Source organism: Mobula birostris, chromosome 12 (genome assembly GCF_030028105.1).
Source record: "Mobula birostris isolate sMobBir1 chromosome 12, sMobBir1.hap1, whole genome shotgun sequence".
Lineage (NCBI taxonomy): Eukaryota > Metazoa > Chordata > Chondrichthyes > Myliobatiformes > Myliobatidae > Mobula > Mobula birostris.
In genome coordinates, this window is record NC_092381.1 from 96233561 (window position 1) to 96252674 (window position 19114).

Genomic DNA, 19114 nt, shown 5'->3' on the forward strand with positions numbered 1-19114 from the left:
ACCGAGAGGCAGGTCCGGATATTTGGAGGGTACGGCCCAGATCCGGGTCAGGATCCGTTCAGCAGTCTTATCACAGTTGGAAAGAAGCTGTTCCCAAATCTGGCCATACGAGTCTTCAAGCTCCTGAACCTTCTCCCGGAGGGAATAGGGACAAAAAGTCTGTTAGCTGGGTGGGTCGTGTCCTTGATTATCCTGGCAGCACTGCTCCGACAGCGTGCGGTATAAAGTGAGTCCACGGACGGAAGATTGGTTTGTGTGATGTGCTGCGCCGTGTTCATGATCTTCTGCAGCTTCTTTCGGTCTTGGACAGGACAACTTCCATACCAGGTTGTGATGCACCCTAGAAGAATGCTTTCTACGGTGCATCTATAAATATTAGCGAGGGTTTGAGGGGACAGGCCAAATTTCTTTAGTTTTCTCAGAAAGTAAAGACGCTGGTAGGCCTTCTTGGTGGCAAACTCTGCTTGGTTGGACCAAGTCAGGTCATTTGTGATATTGACCCCGAGGAACTTAAAGCTTTTGACCTGTTCCACTTGCGCACCAGCAATGTAAATTGGGTCGTGCGTCCGCTACTCCTTCTGAAGTCAACAACCAATTCCTTCGTCTTGCTGATGTTGAGGGATAGGTTATTGTCTTCGCACCATGCCACCAGGTTCTTAATTTTCTCTCTGTACTCAAACTCATCATTACCGGAGATTCGGCCTACAATTGTTGTGTCATGAGCAAACTTATAGATTGAGTTTGATGGAAACTTGGCTACACAATCATGGGTGTACAGTGAGTACAGCAGGGGGCTGAGTACACAGCCTTGTGGGGCACCGGTGCTCAGAGTGAATGTAGAGGAGATCTTTTCCCCTATTTTTACTGTCTGGGTCCTGTCTGTGAGGAAGTTGAAGATCCAGCTGCAGATCTGAGTGCTAAGGCCCAGGTTCTGGAGCTTAGGAATCAGTTTATTTGGAATGATGGAATTAAAGGCAGAGCTGTAGTCAATGAAAAGGAACCTTATGTATGAGCCTTTATAACTACATCGATACGTTGGGACCAGGTCAGGTCCTCAGAGATCTTGACACCCAGGAACATTCTGTGGCTGAAGCTGTGTTGTAGTTATTTTTGTTTAAATAAGAGGTCTATGGAAATGCTTGATGCCAGTTTGCAATATACACTTCACTCTGTTGTGTCACTACCTGGTAAGAGATAAATATTATAACGAGTATTTGTTACCTCATGAGGCACTGACTAATAATGTATGTCTGGACCATGCAGTAATTTACAGACCTGACAGGAAAGGATTGTTTGGTCAGGGAGGTTTGTGTCAGGCTGCAGTTTGTAGTATCTCAGTGAAAGTATAGTTGCAAGAAAAAGCTTGTGAAACCTTTACAATAACCTGGGTTTTTTTTTGCATTAATTACTCATAATATGGTCTGATCTTCATCTAAGTCACAAGAATGGACCAACACAATCTGCTCAAACTAATAACACAGAAACAATTGCACTTTTTGTCACTACTAAGTACACCTTTTAAACAATCACTGTCCAGGTTCAAAAAATTATGTGAACCCCTGGGGTAATGCATTCTACAAAAGTTATTTGGAGTCAGGTGTTTAAGCAATGAGATGAGATCTGTTTATGTACACCATATCTCTATCAAAACAACTTTCAGGAAATCTTAGAAGAAGAATTGTAGAGATGAATGAAGCTGGAAAAAGCATTCCTAAAAGCATTTTTTCTAAACACTTGGTGTTCATCTGTCCACAGTAAGAGAAGTTGTTTACAAATAGAGGAAATTCAGCAGTATTGCTACTCTCCTTAAGGAGTGTGTGTCTTGCAAAGATTACACCAAGAGCACAATGTGCAGCGTGAAGGAGATAAAAAAGAACCCAAGGGTAACAGCAAACAACATTCTTTGGAGCATAGAAGGTTGAGGGGGGACTTAATAGAAGTATTTAAAATTATGAGGGAGATAGATAGAGTTGACGTGGATAGGCTTTTTCCATTGAGAATAGGGGAGATTCAAACAAGAGGACATGAGTTGAGAGTTAAAGGGCAAAAGTTTAGGGGTAACATGAGGGGGAACTTCTTTACTCAGAGAGTGGTGGCTGTGTGGAACGAGCTTCCAGCAGAAGTGGTTGAGGCATGTTCGATGTTGTCGTTAAAGTTAAATTGGACAGCTATATGGACAGGAAAGGAATGGAGAGTTATGGGCTGAGTGCAGGTCGGTGGGACTAGGTGAGAGTAAGAGTTCGGCACGGACTAGAAGGGTCGAGATGGCTTGTTTCTGTGCTGTAATTGTTATATAGTTATATGGTTAAATCTTTTGCTGTTATTCACAAGAAGCAAGTTGATGGTTGGTAGGACTGAGCAAAATATTTGATCAGAAGATTCCAAGAAGCAAGTTCCTTCAGTCATGACTCCGATACTATTGTCATCTGTGCCTTTCTGTGTCGTGTCTTCAGCTGTGCCTATAATATTAGCAGCTGTGGAAGTAGGCTATTGAATTCTGTTGAGCAGATGTTCTCTGATTTTAAAAAAAAATCATGAGAAAACTCGTACTACTGGGAGCGTAGAAGTGGAGGAAGCTGTTAAAAACAGCTTTTAAAACTTGGAGCAGAAATTTTGGAAAGTAACTGCAGCTTGAGAATGTAAATGAAGAGTTTCCACTTCGGCCAAAGGCTGACCTCTCAGGTACTGATTGACCTTCTCTGCTTTCTGCAACGAGTGCAGGTACCTCTGTCCAATGTTCGTCTTGGAAGGTGGAACAGTGAACGTGAGGTGGAAGGAGTGGAGTCTGAAGAAAGCAGTCATGCACCCGCAGAAGTTATTTTTGTTGAATGTTCCCAAATAGTTCAGTGAAATGGGAAGCATGTGTTAATGGACTTGTGGTGTTGGTGGAGTGAGTGTACGTGTTGGGTATTAGTTGTGGTATCTTGCAATACTCTACCATGACATTTCAATTGCTGGTGCTTGTAATGCTCATAACATGCTAACTTCCAATAACTAATATGGTTATGGTGTTAAAATGCTTGGTAAAAATTACCATGTGGATTTATAGTCTATCTGACCAACACTGTTCAAATATGGAGCTTTGCTGAGGTATCACCCTGGTTAATCTCAGTCTCTTCAATAAGACATTGCAAGCTGGTTATATACATTCCAGGATATCACATCTGATGTTACCTTGCCTTGAATGTTTTGTGAACTTTTAGTTTTAAATGCTGTGATTGAAGTTGAGTGTTGTTTGAGTTGAAAAAATGAAATGAGCTTCACTTGGGTATCTGGTGTGTAGCCAGCTGAATTGTCAGATGATTTGAGAACAGTGAAACAAGAATATGACTCAATATCTGCTGAGTGCAACCACATTGGATCGAACATCCACTGCCGGTTTGAAGCCGTGAACCCACTGTAATTGAAGCTTGGGTTGAGATTTTCAATTGGCATCCTTATCGCTGATGGGTAGAAGAAATCTTGAAAGTCTGCTGGGTTTGAACCCTGTTCAGCAAGATAAAGGGGGTTAATGTTTAACCTATTATTTGGCCTCTTCTTCCTCGGTACCCACAATGCATGTGCTTTGTGCATTCCTACCCCTGTAGATCTGGGAAGGCGCAGGGATTAGAAACAAAAGCTTTCAGGTTTACACACGTGCCTGTAGGCCATGGGCTTGAGTCTCAGCATTCCTTGACATTTGAACCAATCTGTGTTGTGTTTCAATGCCTGGTTCATACTGCAGTTTACCACAGCAAAACCTCCCTCTGGCTTCTTGAGTACAGAAGGACTTATTGTGTTGAAGCTGGGAAGTAATCAGTGGTTCACTAATTTCCACTTCCAGCTGAAGGAAGCTGCTTAAAGCCAGAATCCATGTGTGAGATCAGATGTCACAGAGAAAAGTATTGAGCTAAGGCTTTAATCTCTTCTGTTGCCAAATTTATAATATTGTAATCCATAAAGCACTCATTAATCATGTGCACCTAGAATAAAATCTGAATAATTTTATGCCCAAAATAAAACGGTAGCTTTTGATTAAGTCTGAATTTTGTAGAATTTGGTGTATGTAGCTGAAATTTTGATCTTTCAACTAAGATGCTTTAACTTGAACACTAACTAAATGTCTTTTTTATATGTTGGATGTTTTTCATTATGCTATTTTTGTTACTTTCAACACCTGTGATGTTTGATTAGTAGGGGTGTGAACGATGTCTTTGTTCCACTGTTATATGTCATTATCTCCAAGCTGCTCTTTTAAATGAGTAATTCAGTCTTCTGGTACTTAGTTGTTAAAGATGACTCTGTTTATACCCTATGCTTTAATATCGGAAATTGCCTTGGAGAATTTTACTGTCAGGAGGAAGATCATATGATGAGCAGCTTATACTGTACACGAGAGCATTAGATCAAAATGGGACTTAAAAGACAGCTTCCAAGAGGAGAGAATACCAGGGCTTGTTCAAAGTAGGAAAGGTAATTGAGCCTGGATTAAAAAGCTCCTCGCTGTTGGTCTGTAGTTCTTGATAAAATGATTTACGGTGGTGGAGAGAGAGAGCTGAGAAAAGAAAACTGGTATTGAGGTGGAACATACACATGAAGAGTACAGAGGTAGAGTGGACCACGGAGCAAATGGAAAACAGTGGCCAGACTTTCGAAATGGATGTGTTGAGAAATCTCGTACCAGTAGGACTGAAAAGTGGTGTCAAATCACAGGACAGTTTACAATGACCTATGAACCTATTAACTGGAGCACCTGGAGGAAATCTATGTGCTCATGTACAAACTTCTTACAGAGGGTGCCAGAACTGAACTCGGAACTTCAACACTCCAAGCTGTAATAGCGTTGTGCTAATGCTTGTAAAGAGATGTAGGCGGCTTGTTCAGAGGGCAGTGTGGAATTCCACTCTTCAGGTGATGAAGACAGAGACTCTCAACGTGGTGAGGGAGAGAAATAGATATTTCCAGGAATGGTTTTCAGTTTTCAGCAATCAGAAATTGTGTGAAGAGAGAGGATGCATGTGTCTCCTGCTGCTTTTATTTGGCACCTGCTTTGTTCTGTATGGATAGGTGAGGGTGGTCATTTAAAACCAAGGGAACTTCTACTCTGAGGTGTTGAATCTTTGCAATTCTTCTTGAAGGTTTGGAGGCTAGATTGTTGGAAGAATTTAAAGAGGAGGTGGATGATTTCTTTGACAGAGCGATGAAGAGAAGGAACTGGCACAGAAGAGGAGCGGAGGCCTGAACCAGATCATCATTGGTCTGTTGAATCATGAGGAAAGTTTGAGGATCTGCATGTCCTGTGCCTGTTTTCCTGTATTCTTATGTAGACCACTGCTCATCCCACCCCTGGGCAAGTGGGCACTGGAAATCAGCAGAGCGCAAGTGTTGGAGGGTGGGATATTTCTGCATTTCCCGCTTGAAGGTGAGTTTGGAGAACATTGGAAGATGCTGCTCAGCTGCCCTCTTGGCTGCAGTTATCTGCGGCCTTGAAATAACGGTTGGGAGCCAGGGCTCATAGAGTGTGCTTGACTTGAAATAACGGTTGGGAGCCAGGGCTCATGGAGTGTGCTTGACTTGCGGTTCCACCTATGAACTTATTTCACTCACCAACTCTACCCCGTTTGCTCATCTGATTCGTGTTCTATCTGCCTTCCCCTCTCTCGCCTAGGTGGTTCCCATTATCTCTTCCTTTACATATCGGAGTTCTGCACTGGTTACTCTTCTTATCTACTTCCGGCAGCTGTCTCTCCCTTCATCTTCCCATCCTCCCTCCTGCCCCCATCCTTTTTAAAATCTGCTTCCATTTATTATCCATCTCTCACTCTTTCCCAACTCTGTTTCTCATCCTCTGACATGGCCTCGATTTCACCACTCACTCTCTTCACTCACAGTCCTGATGCAAGGTTTTGACCTGTAATGTTGTCAGTTCTTCTTCCCACACCCCCACCACCACTCCACAGATGTTGCTCGACCCACTGAGTTCCTCCAGCAGATTGCTCCAGATTCCAGCATCTGATCCCAGTCTCTTGAATCTCCATTGATCACACAGAATTTATTTTTGCATCTTAAACTGACAGTAGTTAATGCGCTTAGAAGATCAATTGGGGATCATCTTGTTTTGTGACATTGCTGCATTCTGGGAGAGCAGTAATACATCTTCCTCAATCTCTATGAACAATCCGCTCACATGGAATAGCTGAAATAAACTGGACAGTGAACTAAAAAGTTAAAAAAATGGTGAACAAATTCAATTAGCTCAGACATTTAAATCTAAATGAACAATTCAAAATCGAACCAAAAATGCTTTTTGGGTCAATGCTTTCAATTGCTAAGTTCAGCTCAAAAAAGTTAATTATCAAATAGTTTGTCCTTTGCACCTGTTCCTGTTCGTTGAATGGATTTGTTGTTCCTTCTCCAGTCTAAAGTGACGCGTTCAGCAGCAGACTCCTCGTATTGTGTGCACGGGGAGCTGCTGCCACTCTATGCTCCACGAATGAACTTCTAATCGTCCAACATAAATGTGCATGGGGAAGTAATCTACAAAGAGTGGCTACCAATTGCATAATTAATCCCAGATTTGCCTAGTGAAGTGGTTGCAGTACCCAGAGGTCTCCAGTGCTTCTCTGCAAGAGTCAACCCATGATTTTGAATGTCAGAATATGCAGTGCATGGCAGTGCAGTGGACTTTATTCTAAGAGATGTGCTTCCTCCTAGTGGCAGAGAATGAGTCCATCGTCAGTTTTAGTAGTGCTAGACCGTTTTCTGTTCTGGTTATTTACCACATTCTGTGTAGAGAAGATGGTGCATACTTCGGTTTGTAATTTTGGATGTGGAATGGGCTTGTTTCAGCATTTTCTCGGTGCAGGTAGACCTAGCCAGAAGAATGCTAGGCAAAGAACTTTGCCCTTAATATTGCTTGTTGGAAACAGCTATCCATAGTTTGCCACTGAATATTATACAAACTAAGAAAATTATGTTAATTGTCCTAACACCCATCATCATATGTCAGGCAACACACATCAAAGTTGCTGGTGAACGCAGCAGGCCAAGCAGCATCTCTAGGAAGAGGTGCAGTCAACGTTTCAGGCCGAGACCCTTCGTCAGGACTAACTGAAGGAAGAGTGAGGAAGGGATTTGAAAGTTGGAGGGGGAGGGGGAGATCCAAAATGATAGGAGAAGACAGGAGGGGGAGGGATAGAGCCAAGAGCTGGACAGGTGATAGGCAAGAGGGGATACGAGAGGATCATGGGACAGGAGGTCCAGGAAGAAAGACGGGGGGGGGGGACCCAGAGGATGGGCAAGAGGTATATTCAGAGGGACAGAGGGAGAAAAAAATAAGTAACAGATGGGGTACGAGGGGGAGGTGGGGCCTTAGCGGAAGTTAGAGAAATCGATGTTCATACCATCAGGTTGGAGGCTACCCAGACGGAATATAAGGTGTTGTTCCTCCAACCTGAGTGTGGCTTCATCTTTACAGTAGAGGAGGCCGTGGATAGACATGTCAGAATGGGAATGGGATGTGGAATTAAAATGTGTGGCCACTGGGAGATCCTGCTTTCTCTGGCGGACACAGCGTAGATGTTCAGCAAAGCGGTCTCCCAGTCTGCGTCGGGTCTCGCCAATATATAAAAGGCCACATCGGGAGCACCGGACGCAGTATATCACCCCAGTCTACTCACAGGTGAAGTGTTGCCTCACCTGGAAGGACTGTTTGGGGCCCTGAATGGTGGTAAGGGAGGAAGTGTAAGGGCATGTGTAGCACTTGTTCCGCTTACACGGATAAGTGCCAGGAGGGAGATCAGTGGGGAGGGATGGGGGGGACGAATGGACAAGGGAGTTGTGTAGGGAGCGATCCCTGTGGAATGCAGAGAGAGGGGGGGAGGGAAAGATGTGCTTAGTGGTGGGATCCCATTGGAGGTGGCGGAAGTTACGGAGAATAATATGTTGGACCCGGAGGCTGGTGGGGTGGTAGGTGAGGACAAGGGGAACCCTATTCCTAGTGGGGTGGTGGGAGGATGGAGTGAGAGCAGATGTACGTGAAATGGGGGAGATGCGTTTAAGAGCAGAGTTGATAGTGGAGGAAGGGAAGCCCCTTTCTTTAAAAAAGGAAGACATCTCCCTCGTCCTAGAATGAAAAGCCTCATCCTGAGAGCAGATGCGGCGGGGACGGAGGAATTGCGAGAAGGTGATAACGTTTTTGCAAGAGACAGGGTGAGAAGAGGAATAGTCCAGATAGCTGTGAGAGTCAGTAGGCTTATAGTAGACATTAGTGGATAAGCTGTCTCCAGAGACAGAGACAGAAAGATCTAGAAAGGGGAGGGAGGTGTCGGAAATGGACCAGGTAAACTTGAGGGCAGGGTGAAAGTTGGAGGCAAAGTTAATAAAGTCAACGAGTTCTGCATGCGTGCAGGAAGCAGCGCCAATGCAGTCGTCGATGTAGCGAAGGAAAAGTGGGGGACAGATACCAGAATAGGCACGGAACATAGATTGTTCCACAAAGCCAACAAAAAGGCAGGCATAGCTAGGACCCATACGGGTGCCCATAGCTACACCTTTAGTTTGGAGGAAGTGGGAGGAGCCAAAGGAGAAATTATTAAGAGTAAGGACGAATTCCGCTAGACGGAGCAGAGTGGTGGTAGAGGGGAACTGATTAGGTCTGGAATCCAAAAAGAAGCGTAGAGCTTTGAGACCTTCCTGATGGGGGATGGAAGTATATAAGGACTGGGCATCCATGGTGAAAATAAAGCGGTGGGGGCCAGGGAACTTAAAATCATCGAAAAGTTTAAGAGCGTGAGAAGTGTCACGAACATAGGTCGGAAGGGATTGAACAAGGGGTGATAAAACAGTGTCGAGGTATGCAGAAATGAGTTCGGTGGGGCAGGAGCAAGCTGAGACAATAGGTCGGCCAGGACAGGCAGGTTTGTGGATCTTGGGTAGGAGGTAGAAACGGGAAGTGCAGGGTGTGGGAACTATAAGGTTTGTAGCAGTGGATGGGAGATCCCCCGAGCGGATAAAGTCGGTGATGGTGTGGGAGACAATGGCCTGGTGCTCCTTAGTGGGGTCACGATCGAGGGGTAAATAAGAGGAGGTATCCGTGAGTTGTCGCTTTGCCTCGGCAAGGTAGAGGTCGGTACGCCAGACTACAACAGCACCCCCCTTATCGGCGGGTTTAATAATAAGGTTAGGATTAGTGCGGAGGGAGTGGAGAGCAGAGCGTTCCGAAGGAGTGAGGTTGGAATGGGGACAAGGTGCGGTAAAGTCGAGACGGTTGATGTCCCGTCGGCAGTTAGTAATAAAGAGATCCAGAGCAGGCAGAAGACCAGAGTGGGGTGTCCATGAAGAAGAGGAAGGTTGAAGACGGGAGAAGGGGTCATCGGTGGGGGTGGAAGGGTCCTTGCCGAAGAAGTAGGCTCGGAGACGGAGACGGCAGAAGAAAAGTTCCGCATCATGGCGAACACGGAACTCGCTGAGGTGTGGGCGAATGGAGACAAAGGTGAGGCCCTTACTGAGAACAGAGCGTTCTGCCTCCGACAGTTGAAGGTCGGAGGGGATGGTAAAGACCCGGCACGGATGAGGGCTGGGATGGGAGGGGGGAGGCTGGGGGTGTCAGTAGAGAGGGGAGGGTTGGAGTGAGAGGAAGATGGAGCCTCCAAGGGCCCAGGAGCTGACGATGGGATCTGAGGGAGACGGGATTGCAGAGTATTGGTGGGGGAAGGGGAGACGGGAGTCACAACAGCAACACATAAAGACCCGGCCTGGAGTTCAAGGCTGGAGTCTCAGTTGGTGGTTGCGCAATCGCTGTGTGGGTGTCCATGGTCGTTGCTGGAGTCCGGGTTTTGAATATGCCCTGAGGTGTTGGAGCCGCCGAGATCAATGGCAGGAGCCGCAATCTAAAGTTCATGCCTGCTAGCGTCGGGGCCTACACCCCTCTCTCTGCATTCCGCAGGGATCGCTCCCTACACAACTCCCTTGTCCATTCGTCCCCCCCATCCCTCCCCACTGATCTCCCTCCTGGCACTTATCCGTGTAAGCGGAACAAGTGCTACACATGCCCTTACACTTCCTCCCTTACCACCATTCAGGGCCCCAAACAGTCCTTCCAGGTGAGGCAACACTTCACCTGTGAGTCGACTGGGGTGATATACTGCGTCCGGTGCTCCCGATGTGGCCTTTTATATATTGGCAAGACCCGACGCAGACTGGGAGACCGCTTTGCTGAACATCTATGCTGTGTCCGCCAGAGAAAGCAGGATCTCCCAGTGGCCACACATTTTAATTCCACATCCCATTCCCATTCTGACATGTCTATCCACGGCCTCCTCTACTGTAAAGATGAAGCCACACTCAGGTTGGAGGAACAACACCTTATATTCCGTCTGGGTAGCCTCCAACCTGATGGCATGAACATCGACTTCTCTAACTTCCGCTAGACCTCCCCCTCGTACCCCATCTGCTACTCATTTTTATGCACACATTCTTTCTCTCACTCTCCTTTTTCTCCCTCTGTCCCTCTGAATATACCTCTTGCCCATCCTCTGGGTCCCCCCCCCCCCGTCTTTCTTCCCGGACCTCCTGTCCCATGATCCTCTTGTATCCCCTTTTGCCTATCACCTGTCCAGCTCTTGGCTCCATCCCTCCCCCTCCTGTCTTCTCCTATCATTTTGGATCTCCCCCTCCCCCTCCAACTTTCAAATCCCTTACTCACTCTTCCTTCAGTTAGTCCTGACGAAGGGTCTCGGCCTGAAATGTCGACTGTACCTCTTCCTAGAGATGCTGCCTGGCCTGCTGCGTTCACCAGCAACTTTGATGTGTTGCTTGAATTTCCAGCATCTGCAGAATTCCTGTTGTTATCATATGTCAGGCCATTTTTTAGACACGTGTTGCTCTTTTCCCTTGCTCTGTGATTTAAACATTTGACAGTTTCAGCCCTGTCCAGAAGGAAATAGGATCAACTCTCTAAAAAGGAATTCTTAGAGATTTCTGTGGACTGCATTTTGCAGAAAGAATGATGGTAGAACAATGAATATTAACAATTATTTCTCAGTGTGACAGGCAGCAGCTTTAGGATCTCCCTTATTGCCTGTGGGGTTCCTGAAGTGGCTGATGATGGATTTGACCTGATTGGGCAGGCTGTGCTGCAACAGAGCTCAGCAATGGAGTGAAAACTTATTCTAATTGTCCAGTATTTAGAAGTAAATATAACAATTCTGCATGAGATCCAAGAAGGTACAAAGAGTACGTTCGTGTTGCAGGAAAAGATTTTAGTGGAAGAGCAGCTTTCAGTCTTAAGTAGCTTGTTAAATTACTTCCACATACACTATTAATTTTTTATTGTTGAATGGCTCGCCGAGCTGGCTTGTTAACTTGCGGACATTTCGCTACCTAGCTTGGCAACATTATCAATGCAACCTCAAATGAAATGTTGGTGATCTACATTGTTAGCCTTTTATGTGTCCTGTGATTAGTCCGTTTGTGTGTGGGTATATGTGCCATTTCTATTGGTTACCAATTATGTAATCAGCGATTGATTTGTTAAAATCTGATTAGGTGATAATTGTTCTCTGGGCTGAGTTAGTTGACCGTTAAGTAGGATTAATGTCATCCTCATTGATTGACTATTAATTTAAAGTCTTTTCAACATCATCCCAAACTTGTTTAAATGATCTCACATATTAAAGATTCCTAGTGTCATGAGGAGTAAGGCTACGTCCACACTGGACCGAATAATTTTGAAAATGCCGGTTTCATGTAAAAACGATAGGCGTCCACACCAGGCGTTTTTGAAAATACCTTCGTCTACATTAAAACAGATATTTGGGCAAATCTCCTCCTACTGGGCATGCGCAGGACACACAGAAAACAAGTGAAGAGGAAATAGTATACTTGGTGCGCATTTGTCCAGTTACAAACTAGAAAAACTTAAAAGAAAATTGCCAGACTAAAGACTTGGTGCACGTTTGTCCAGAAACATTTCCTACAGCCATAGTCTCTTTACCGATGAAAGGGACGACAGCTACAACTAAATGCAATAAGGCTTGTTACTGGGCAAAAGTGAAATTTGCTGTTACCTTATTTGTTTGCCTTTACTTTTGCCATGTCTTTGTGTATTATTTTGCTGTATTTAACATGTGCAATAAAACGAGTTACTGAGCAAAAGTGACAATTACATCTGTTGAATTTGATGTTATAGCTCTTAGTGAAACATGGTTGCAGGAGGGGTGTGATTGGCAACTAAATATTCCTGGATTTCATTACTTGAGGTGTGATAGAATCGGAGGGGCAAGAGGGGGAGGTGTTGCATTGCTTGTAAGAGAAAATATAACAGCGGTGCTCTGGCAGGATAGATTAGTGGACTCGTCTAGGGCGGCTATTTGGGTGGAATTGAGGAATGGGAAAGGTGTAGTGACGCTTAGGGGTGTATTATAGACCACCTAATGGGGAGCGAGAATTGGAGGAGCAAATTTGTAAGGATATAGCAGTTATTTGTAGTAAGCACAAGGTTGTGATTGTGGGAGATTTTAATTTTCCACATATTGACTAGGAAGCCCATTCTGTAAAAGGGCTAGATGGTTTGGAGTTCGTAAAATGTGTGCAAGATAGTTTTTTCCAGCAATACATAGAGGTACCAACTAGAGAAGAGGCAGTGTTGGATCTCCTGTTAGGGAATGAGATAGGTCAGGTGACAGAGGTATGTGTTGAGGAGCACTTCGGGTCCAGTGATCACAATGCCATTAGTTTCAATATAATTATGGAGAAGGATATGACTGGACACAGGGTTGAGATTTTTGATTGGAGAAAGGCTAACTTTGAGGAGATGCGAAAGGATTTAGGAGTGGATTGGGACAATTTGTTTTATGGGAAGGATGTAATAGAGAAATAGAGGTTATTTAAAGGTGAAATTTTGAGTGTACAGGATCTTTATGTTCTTGTTAGGTTGAAAGGAAAGGTTAAAAGTTTGAGAGAGCCATGGTTTTTAAGGGATATTGGAAACTTGGTTCGAAAAAAGAGAGGGATCTACAATAAATATAGGCAGATTGGAGTTAATTAGGTGCTCGGGGAATATAAAGAATGTAAAAAAAAAAAATCTTAAGAAAGAAATTAGAAAAGCTAAAAGAAGATATGAGGCTGCTTTGGCAAGCAGGTGAAAATAAATCCAAAGGGTTTCTACAGTTATATTAATGGCAAAAGGATAGTGAGGAATAAAATTGGTCCCTTAGAGAATCAGAGTGGACGGCTATGTGCGGAGCCAAAAGAGATGGGGGAGATTTTGAACAATTTCTTTTCTTCGGTATTCACTAAGGAGAAGGATATTGAATTGTGTAAGGTAAAGGAAACAAGAAGGGTAGTTATGGAAAGTATGACGATTAAAGAAGAGGAAGAACTGGCACTTTTAAGGAATATAAAAGTGGATAAGTCTCCGGGTCCGGACAGGATATTCCCTAGGACCTTGATGGAAGTTAGTGTGGAAATAGCAGGGGCTCTGACAGAAATATTTCAAATGTCATTAGAAACGGGGATGGTGCTGGAGGATTGGCGTATTGCTCATGTTGTTCCATTGTTTAAAAAGGATTCTAAGAGTAAACCTAGCAATTATCGGCCTGTGAGTTTGACGTCAGTGGTGGGTAAATTGATGGAAAGTATTATTAGAGATGGTATATATAATTATCTGGACAGACAGGGTCTAATTAGGAACAGTCAACATGGATTTGTGCATGGAAGGTCATGTTTGACAAATCTTACTGAATCTTTTGATGAGGTTACTAGGAAAGTTGACGAGGGTAAAGCAGTGGATGTTGTCTATATGGACTTCAGTAAGGCCTTTGACAAGGTTCCACATGGAAGGTTAGTTAGGAAGGTACAATCGTTAGGCATTAATATCGAAGTAGTAAAATGGATTCAGCAGTGGCTGGATGGGAGACGCCAGAGAGTGGTGGTCGATAACTGTGTGTCAGATTGGAGGACGGTGTCTAGTGGTGTGCCTCAGGGATCTGTACTGGCTCCAATGTTGTTTGTAATATATATGAATGATCTGGATGATGGGGTGGTAAATTGGATTAGTAAGTATGCAGATGATACTAAGATAGGTGGAGTTGTGGATAATGAAGGAGGTTTTCAAAGCTTGCAAAGAGATTTAGACCATTTAGAAGAGTGGGCTGAAAGATGGCAGATGGAGTTTAATGCTGATAAATGTGAGGTGCTACATTTTGGTAGGATTAATCAAAATAGGACATACATGATAAATGGCAGGGCATTGAAGAATGCAATAGAACAGAGGGATCTAGGAATAATGGTGCATAGTTCCCTGAAGGTGGAATCTCATGTGGATAGGGTGGTGAAGAAAGCTTTTGGTATGCTGGCCTTTATAAATCAGAGCATTGAGTATAGGAGTTGGGATGTAATATTGAAATTGTATAAGGCATTGGTGAGGCCAAATTTGGAGTATTGTGTACAGTTCTGGTCACGGAATTATAGGAAAGATGTCAATAAAATTGAGAGAGTACAGAGGAGATTTACTAAAATGTTAACTGGGTTTCATCTCCAAAGTTACAGAGAAAGGTTGAACAAGTTAGGTCTTTATTCCTTGGAGTGTAGAAGGTTGAGGGGGGACTTGATAGAGGTACTTAAAATTATGAGGAGGATAGATAGAGTTGACGTGGATAGGCTTTTTCCATTGAAAGTGGGGGAGATTCAAACAAGAGGACATGAGTTGAGAGTTAACATAGAACATAGAATAGTACACCACATTACAGGTCCTTCGGCCCACAATGTTGTGCCGACCCTCAAACCCTGCCTCCCATATAACCCCCCACCTTAGATTCCTCCATATACCTGTCTGATAGTCTCTTAAACTTCACGAGTGTATCCGCCTCACAATCGACCCAGTCAGTGCATTCCATGCACCAACCACTCTGAGTAAAAAACCTTCCTCTAATATCCCCCTTGAACTTCCCACCCCTTACCTTAAAGCCATGTCCTCTCGTATTGAGCAGTGGTGCCCTGGGGAAGAGGCGCTGGCTATCCACTCTATCGATTCCGCTTATTATCTTGTACACCTCTATCATGTCTCCTGTCATCCTCCTTCTCTCCAAAGAGTAAAGCCCTAGCTCCCTTAATCTCTTATCATAATGCATACTCCCTAAACCAGGCAGCATCCTGGTAAATCTCCTCTGTACCTTTTCCAGCGCTTCCACATCCTTCCTATAGTGAGACGACCAGAACTGGACACAGTACTCCAAGTGTGGCCTAACCAGAGTTTTATAGAGCTGCATCATTACCTCGCGACTCTTAAACTCTATCCCTTGACTTATGAAAGCTAACACCCCATAAACCTTCTTAACTATCCTATCTACCTGTGAGGCAACTTTCAGGGATCTGTGGACATGTACCCCCAGATCCCTCTGCTCCTCCACACCACCAAGTATCCTGCCATTACTTTGTACTCTTCCTTGGAGTTTGTCCTTCCAAAGTGTATCACCTCACACTTCTCCGGGTTGAACTCCATCTGCCACTTCTCAGCCCACTCCTGCATCCTATCAATGTCTCTCTGCAATCTTCAACAATCCTCTACACTATCTACAACACCACCAACCTTTGTGTCCTCTGCAAACTTGCCAACCCATCCTTCTACTCCCACATCCGGGTCATTAATAAAAATCACGAAAAGTAGAGGTCCCAGAACAGATCCTTGTGGGACACCACTAGTCACAATCCTCCAATCTGAATGTACTCCCTCCACCACGACCCTCTGCCTTCTGCAGGCAAGCCAATTCTGAATCCACCCGGCCAAACTTCCCTGGATCCCATGCCTTCTGACTTTCTGAATAAGCTTCCCGTGTGGAACCTTGTCATATGCCTTACTAAACTCCATATAGATCACATCCACTGCACTACTCTCATCTATATGCCTGGTCACCACCTCAAAGAACTCTATCAGGCTTGTTAGACATGATCTGCCCTTCACAAAGACATACTGACTGTCCCTGATCAGACCATGATTCTCTAAATACCCATAGATCCTATCTCTAAGAATCTTTCCCAACAGCTTTCCCACCACAGATATAAGGCTCACTGGTCTATAATTACCCGGACTATCCCTACTACCTTTTTTGAACAAGGGGACAACATTTGCCTCCCTTCAATCCTCCGGTACCATTCCCGTGGACAACGAGGACATAAAGATCCTAGCCAGAGGCTCAGCAATCTCTTCCCTCACCTCGTGGAGCAGCCTGGGAAATATTCCGTCAGGCCCCGGGGACTTACCTGTCCTAATGTATTTTAACAACTCCAACACCTCCTCTCCCTTAATATCAACATGCTCCAGAACATCAACGTCGCTCATATTGTCCTCACCATCAAGTTTCCTCTCATTGGTGAATATCGAAGAGAAGTATTCACTGAGGAGCTCGCTCACTTCCGCAGCCTCCAGGGACATCTTCCCACCTTTATCTCTAATCGTTCTTACCTTCACTCCTGTCATTCTTTTGTTCTTCACATAATTGAAGAACGCCTTGGGGTTTTCCTTTACCCTACTCGCCAAGGGCTTCTCATGCCCCCTTCTTGCTTTTCTCAGCCCCTTCTTAAGCTCCTTTCTTGCTTCCCTATATTCCTCAATAGACCCATCTGATCCTTGCTTCCTAAACCTCACGTATGATGCCTTCTTCCACCTGACTAGATTTTCCACCTCACCAGTCACCCATGGTTCCTTCACCCTACCATTCTTTATCTTCCTCACCGGGACAAATTTATCCCTAACATCCTGCAAGAGATCTCTAAACATCGACCACATGTCCATAATACATTTCCCTGCAAAAACATTATCCCAATTCACACCCGCAAGTTCTAGCCTTATAGCCTCATAATTTGCCCTTCCCCAATTAAAAATTTCCCTGTCCTCTCTGATTCTAGCCTTTTCCATGATAATACTAAAGGCCAGGGAGCGGTGGTCACTGTCCCCCAGATGCTCACCCACTGAGAGATCTGTGACCTGACCCGGTTCATTACCTAGTACTAGATCTAGTATGGCATTCCCCCTGGTCGGCCTGTCCACATACTGTGACAGGAATCCATCCTGGACACACTTAACAAACTCTGCCCCATCTAAACCATTGGAACTGATCAGGTGCCAATCAATATTAAGGAAGTTAAAGTCACCCATGGTAACAACTGTTATTTTTGCACCTTTCCAAAATCTGCCTCCCAATCTGCTCCTCTGTATCTCTGCTGCTACCAGGGGGCCTATAGAATACCCCCAGTAGAGTAACTGCTCCCTTCCCGTTCCTGACTTCCACCCATACTGACTCAAAAGAGGATCCTGCTACATTTCCCACCCTTTCTGTAGCTGTAATAGTATCCCTGACTAGTTATGCCACCCCTCTTCCCCTTTTTCCACCCTCTCTATGCCTTTTAAAGCACTGAAATCCAGGAATATTGAGAATCCATTCCTGCCCTGGTGCCAGCCAAGTCTCTGTAATGGCCACTACATCATAATTCCATGTATGTATCCAAGCTCTCAATTCATCACCTTTGTTCCTGATGCTTCTTGCATTGAGGTACACACATTTCCACCCTTCTACATTACTGTCTTTACACCGTTTATTCTGCTTCTCTTTCCTCAAAGCCTCTCTGTATGTTAGATCTGGCTTTACTCCATGCGCTTCTTTCACTGCTCTATCACTCTGGGTCCCATCCCCCTCGCAAATTAGTTTAAACCCTCCCGAACCATGCTAGCAAACCTACCTGCAAGGATTGCTCCCCCTCGGGTTCAAGTGCAACCCATTCAATCTGTACAGGTCCCACCTTTTAAAGGGCAAAAGTTTAGGGGTAACATGAGGGGGAACTTCTTTACTCAGAGAGTGGTAGCTGTGTGGAACGGGCTTCCAGCAAGTGGTTGAGGCAGGTTCGATGTTGTTGTTTAAAGTTTAATTGGACAGCTATATGAACAGGCAAGGAATGGAGAGTTATGGGCTGAGTGCAGGTCGGTGGGACTAGGTGAGAGTAAGAGTTTGGCACGGACTAGAAGGGCCAAGATGGCCTGTTTCCGTGCTGCAATTGTTATATGGTTATATGGAATGTTTGCATAAGCAATACATTAATAAAGCACCCTGCTAAATGTATAAAACATGTCTGCATCAGTGTTGTCTTGTATTTCCATACAATGTTACATTAGGATGTTACACATCTGTTGTCAGATATTGTTGTGGTGTTGGAGGTTGCGTTCAAGAAAACAATGAAGTGCCGCGCAGCCGCCATCATTTATTCTGGCACGTCATGACAGCGTTTTTAATGTTAGCCGGTAACCCTGTACACACAACAGCCAACCGGCATTTTCAGATTTGAACACTCTGGAGAGCGTTTTAGAAAAGCTCCATTTTCAGGGGAGGAAAATGCCGTTTCAGTGTGGACGGAGGGTCAAAGCAAAGAGAAAAAGCTTCGGTTACGGATTTATCCGGTCTCGTGTGGATGTAGCCTAAGTTTTACCCCCCCCCCCTCAAGTTTTAGAATTTGTTATAAGTTCTATTGTTTTCCCCTTGAGTGATTGAACTGTAAACAGTTCAGGGTTTGGGGGAAGATCTGTTTTATCCAAGTCCACATTGGGAGGACTACTGAAGGTGAACATGGGTTTATTATTGATGTCAGTGGCAAGTTATTTCAGCTTGTTTTCCCTCAAAGTTGAGTAAAAGTCTACTCCGAGATCCTAAAGAAAACCTGGATGATCATCCATATCTTGAGAATAAAGTCAGACATGGACATAATTTGTCTTTGCCTGAGAGCACCACAGTTGGCATAACTGTCACAGACAAGAAGCATTGAGTTGGTGCAAAGCCAGTGCTTTTAAGATCTGGACATGTAAAGGGTTGGTTTGTGAGCAGATATTCAGTACTGCTGTTGTGAAAGTGCATTGCATAGATATACAACAAGGTAAATGTGGAAATTCTGAGAATTACCAACATTACATGATAATTCAAATACTTTTTAAACTATCCGTTAATGTGCTTATTATATTCATGTTGAATTTTCAGAAATATGGAAGACTTCATAACTTGGGTGGACTCTTCAAAGATCAAACGACATGTAATGGAATATAATGAAGAGGTAAGAATTACAGTAACAATTCCCTCAAATCTATTGCTTTTCT

General features: G+C 44.4%; 1 protein-coding gene and 1 long non-coding RNA gene across 2 annotated transcripts in view; one reads left to right on the forward strand and one right to left on the reverse strand.

The window, feature by feature from the left end:
- The window catches only part of imp3 (IMP U3 small nucleolar ribonucleoprotein 3), a 214913-nt gene that overhangs the window by 192509 nt on the left and 3290 nt on the right, over positions 1-19114 (forward strand). Inside the window, exon 6 of the mRNA XM_072274342.1 lies at positions 18999-19071. Coding sequence (XP_072130443.1) covers positions 18999-19071 — 73 coding nt within the window. The remainder of the gene's footprint in view (positions 1-18998; positions 19072-19114) is intronic.
- Positions 1-19114, reverse strand: part of LOC140206134 (uncharacterized) — a 45533-nt gene that overhangs the window by 17312 nt on the left and 9107 nt on the right. The window lies entirely within an intron of this gene.